Below are 3,875 nucleotides of genomic sequence, written 5' to 3'. Positions count from 1 at the left end.
ACTGCCCTTGCTCCTTCTCCAGTCTCACCCTTTTACTCCCCTTTCATGATGCCACAGCACCCACTAGTTTGGCACTTCCAGGCCACCGTAGGGAATACAATCAATGCAGAATATGAAATTCAAGTGATCTGAACAGTATGACTGAAAACAAACAAATGTAAATTAATAGTTGTAATAATTGAGAGAGGTTTGTGTCCCTCTATTACATTTTATGGGGTTTTATGGGTAACATGGAGGTAAACCATGCACAAATGTTCCTTTTTAAATAGTTTCTACAGTTATGCACAAAACCATTTTACACAAATAATCATATTATTTGGATATGAAATGGAGACAGTGTTAAGACTTTTAGATGCATTTATTTTAAAGTAAAAGAGAACACAATGAAAATGTGCTTTACAGAAATACGAAGCATTTCCATGACACACACGAGTTCAGAGTCATCCCCTACATTAACAGAAGCAATGGCTGTTCAAAAACGAATTCTTCTCCATGCTTATTCTTTCATGGCTTTTACGCTTGTTCTCAGATGAGCACAGCAGCTATTCCTGCAGCTATTCCTCCTGTAGCAGCCCCCCCAACGCTGGCCACACCTGCAGTGACAGCTGTAGACAGTCCAGCCATACCTGTGTGTACAGACAACATAGGTAGGCATTTGATTTACTCTGTGTATACATCATCAATGCATATATTTCTTTATTTATATTTTTCCAGTGGATTTTTCAGTGAAAGGAGCCTCTGGTTACAGCGTTTACCTGCTGATTGCAAGACAGCGAATAAGCTTCCTGCTGCCACCCCTCCTCCATTGGCAAGAGCAGCAGTTGACATCCAGGCTGCAGCATAGGAGGATGCAGCTATTCCCACTGAGCCGAAGCCGATGGCTCCAAGAACAACAGGGGCTGCAAGCACAGCACCGCCTGGTGGACACAGACGAGAAGAGAGAGTGAGAAGTTTATATAATCGACTCACCAGGTAGCTAATCTATAGATTTTTACGGGCTAACCACGTCCTACAGGGGGCGCTCTAGCAGGAAGCGCAAGAGCGAGACTGACAGAAGTGGAAGAGATAATGCGACGAGGAAGACGCTAGTTTGTGTTTTGCACAGTCATTTTGGAGAACACTAAGAAATGCAAATTAGCTAACACAGCTAATGGAGCTAACTGCTAAACAGTGCCTGGTCTCGCGGCATGTAAACATGACGTCAAAAATTCAAAACATGTTGTGTAAATATCTCATGTTAAAACGTAGCGGCTTACAGACAAGTGCAGCCTATATGTACAAATTGTATTTTTTTTTTAAATTTTAGTTGCGGCAAATATTGAGGTGCGCTCAAGTCTGAACATTACGGTACATAAGTAAACAACTTCTCGTCTTACCTGCGCCGGCGGCCCCAGCGGCCCCGATGGCCACAGCTGTGACTGAAATACAAACAAGCACACGGTAACTCAGTGACATTATCAAACACATTTGCTGATACAAAAGTCATCATTGTATGCGATTAGAAAAAAAAACACTCCCTAGAAATTGAATACGATTTTCAAAAGTACAGATAAATACTTACGGATACCCATCTTTCTCTTAGGGATCAGAGCGACTGCAGCTGTAGTAGTGTGTTCAGGACAGAGAGAGGAAGTATTGTGATCAGCAGCTGCAGCTCTGAGCCTTATATAAGACGAGCAGCTGATTTATTGAGAAACGAAACTTAATCTCCAAGAACTACTCTTGAGATCAGGGCCAGTGTTTTTTATAATTAGGTATCAACGAATAACAAAGATAGAGAATTTATAAGTATAAATACAAAAGAAAAATACTGGGTGTGTGTTTTACAGCTCAGACACACAGGCTGACTCAGACACAGGACAATGTGTTGCTGTTTGAGTCTTCTTGTCATTTTGAGGATGGACATCTTTTGTGCCTGTGTAGTAAATTGTCAACATTGGAAAAGCAAAAGAGAGACACTGGAAAGCTGCTTAGCAAGTGACTTAATACTGTACTGTTCTTTTGTTGCCGTTGTTTATGCGATAGGCGTATACAGAGCTAACTGGGAAGAATAAAAATACCTTTGAGATTGCTGAGATGTTTTTACCCAGAACACAATGTAGTATGAACTAGAGATAGTTCATAGTTGTTTAATTATCAACATTTCCATCACTGTAACTTGTATACATATATATGTGTACGGTATATATGTATACATAGATATGTATTTATATATATCTATTTACACATATATACTATAGATATATATATCTATATACACATATGCATATATATATATATATATATATGGAAGTGTATATATACATACATATACACATATATATATATATATATATATATATATGCATACACATATATATATATATATATATATATATATATATATATATATATATATATATATATATATATATATATATATATCCAATACATGCAAATAAAGACAGGTACTTTTAATTCTCAAAAATATAATAAAACATGAGTCTGAACTTGCAGTTTGGGGGCCCCCTGGTGGCTGTGGGGCCCTATGCAGCTGCATAGTCCGCATATAGCAAGAAGCGGCTCTGTTAAGGATGGCTCTATGCATAGGGCGTGCATCACTCGCATTTGCTATGATATGATGTTCTTGTGTTTATGGTCACATAACCGTGGCAGCATTTAGATGATATTTAGGCCCCGTCCCAATACCTGTCCTAACTCTATATTTTTGCCCTAACCCTAAATTCTGCGCGTTCACATGTAGCTGGGCACAAGGGGGAGTGCGATTTTGCCCTTATAATCAACCCTCAACATGTAGTGAGCTCTGATGCGGGCTTAAAACAAAGTGGAAGATGGAATTACCCATGATGCTTTTTCGAATCAGCGAGCCGGCTGATATTTTTCAACAAAGATGGCGGCCACATCTGTCGAGGAACAATTTAGTTGTCATATATTTGTGCAACTAAGCACGTTACAATGTCGAAATGTGTGAGCTAATGAATGAGCTAACTAGCTAGCCAACGGCTATTTGCCGAGTGCTTCGAGAGAGTATGTCTGTCATGTAGCGCTTCATGACGGGCAAGCGCTCTCGAAGCACTCGGCAAATAGCCGCAAGCTAGCTCTGCTACATGTGGGTAGTTTTGTCAGTGTTTGGATGTGTGTACCGGAGAAAAAAGGAGAAAAACCGGCATTGACGGTCCACGTAGAATTGTCAACATGTCACAAAGGTTAGCACGTTCGTTACGTTCACTACAATAATTTGCATATTGTGGTGTCCCAATTCCATAAGGAAGCCACTTCCCTCAACATGGGGAATTTACGGTTGAGTGCACTCCAAACCAAGTGGAAATTCTAAGGGGGAGGTATAGGTCACGGGGCCTTAGATTTTACAGATCATACTGGAATTTACTTGTTCAATGATAGTTTTTCGTTTTCCCGCTTGTACAGGAAGTGACCGCGGGGACAAACATGTGGTAACTGCTGCTTCGTAATTATTAAAAATTAATTGATTATTAAATTATTTGACAATTGATTTATTAATGGTTTAATAATGCAGTAATTATTGCATCCCCACTTGTTTTATATTTTTTTAAATCATCAGAGACACCATGATACGATTTATCACGATATTTGAAAAAATCATATATTGCGATATACTGACAGCGCAAGTGAGCACTTGGCACCATCTAGTGGACTGAAATATGAATTTATTTTGGCATTTTTTAATGCCAATCCACAAAAACGTTTGATGTTTATTTATATATAAAAAAAAATGTGGTGTCTCAAAAACGATATAATATCGCCACACAAACTGTCGCGATATTTCACTGTATTTGTTTCGGCCCCAGAGCGTTCACGCCCATTTTTGGATACAGTCTATACATCTGTGCGATCGT

The 3,875-nt window shown here is 39.1% G+C and overlaps 1 protein-coding gene across 1 annotated transcript; it reads right to left on the bottom strand.

Annotated features, from left to right (window-relative positions):
- Positions 1-351: 351 nt before the first annotated feature.
- LOC310929920 (interferon alpha-inducible protein 27-like protein 1) lies at positions 352-1,621 on the bottom strand. The gene is made up of 4 exons (XM_083892784.1): positions 1,562-1,621; positions 1,377-1,418; positions 756-917; positions 352-626 (listed from the first exon to the last, which is right to left on the bottom strand). The coding sequence occupies exons 1-4, from the start codon at positions 1,569-1,571 to the stop codon at positions 526-528; spliced, it is 315 nt and encodes a 104-aa protein (XP_083748910.1). The 5' UTR covers positions 1,572-1,621; the 3' UTR covers positions 352-525.
- Between the last annotated feature and the right edge of the window lie 2,254 nt (positions 1,622-3,875).

This window comes from Microchirus variegatus (assembly GCF_963457635.1).
Source record: "Microchirus variegatus genome assembly, chromosome: 7".
Taxonomy (NCBI): Eukaryota; Metazoa; Chordata; class Actinopteri; order Pleuronectiformes; family Soleidae; genus Microchirus; species Microchirus variegatus.
Note: the sequence above shows the minus strand (reverse complement) of the source record. Positions and strands in the feature narration are given on the sequence as shown.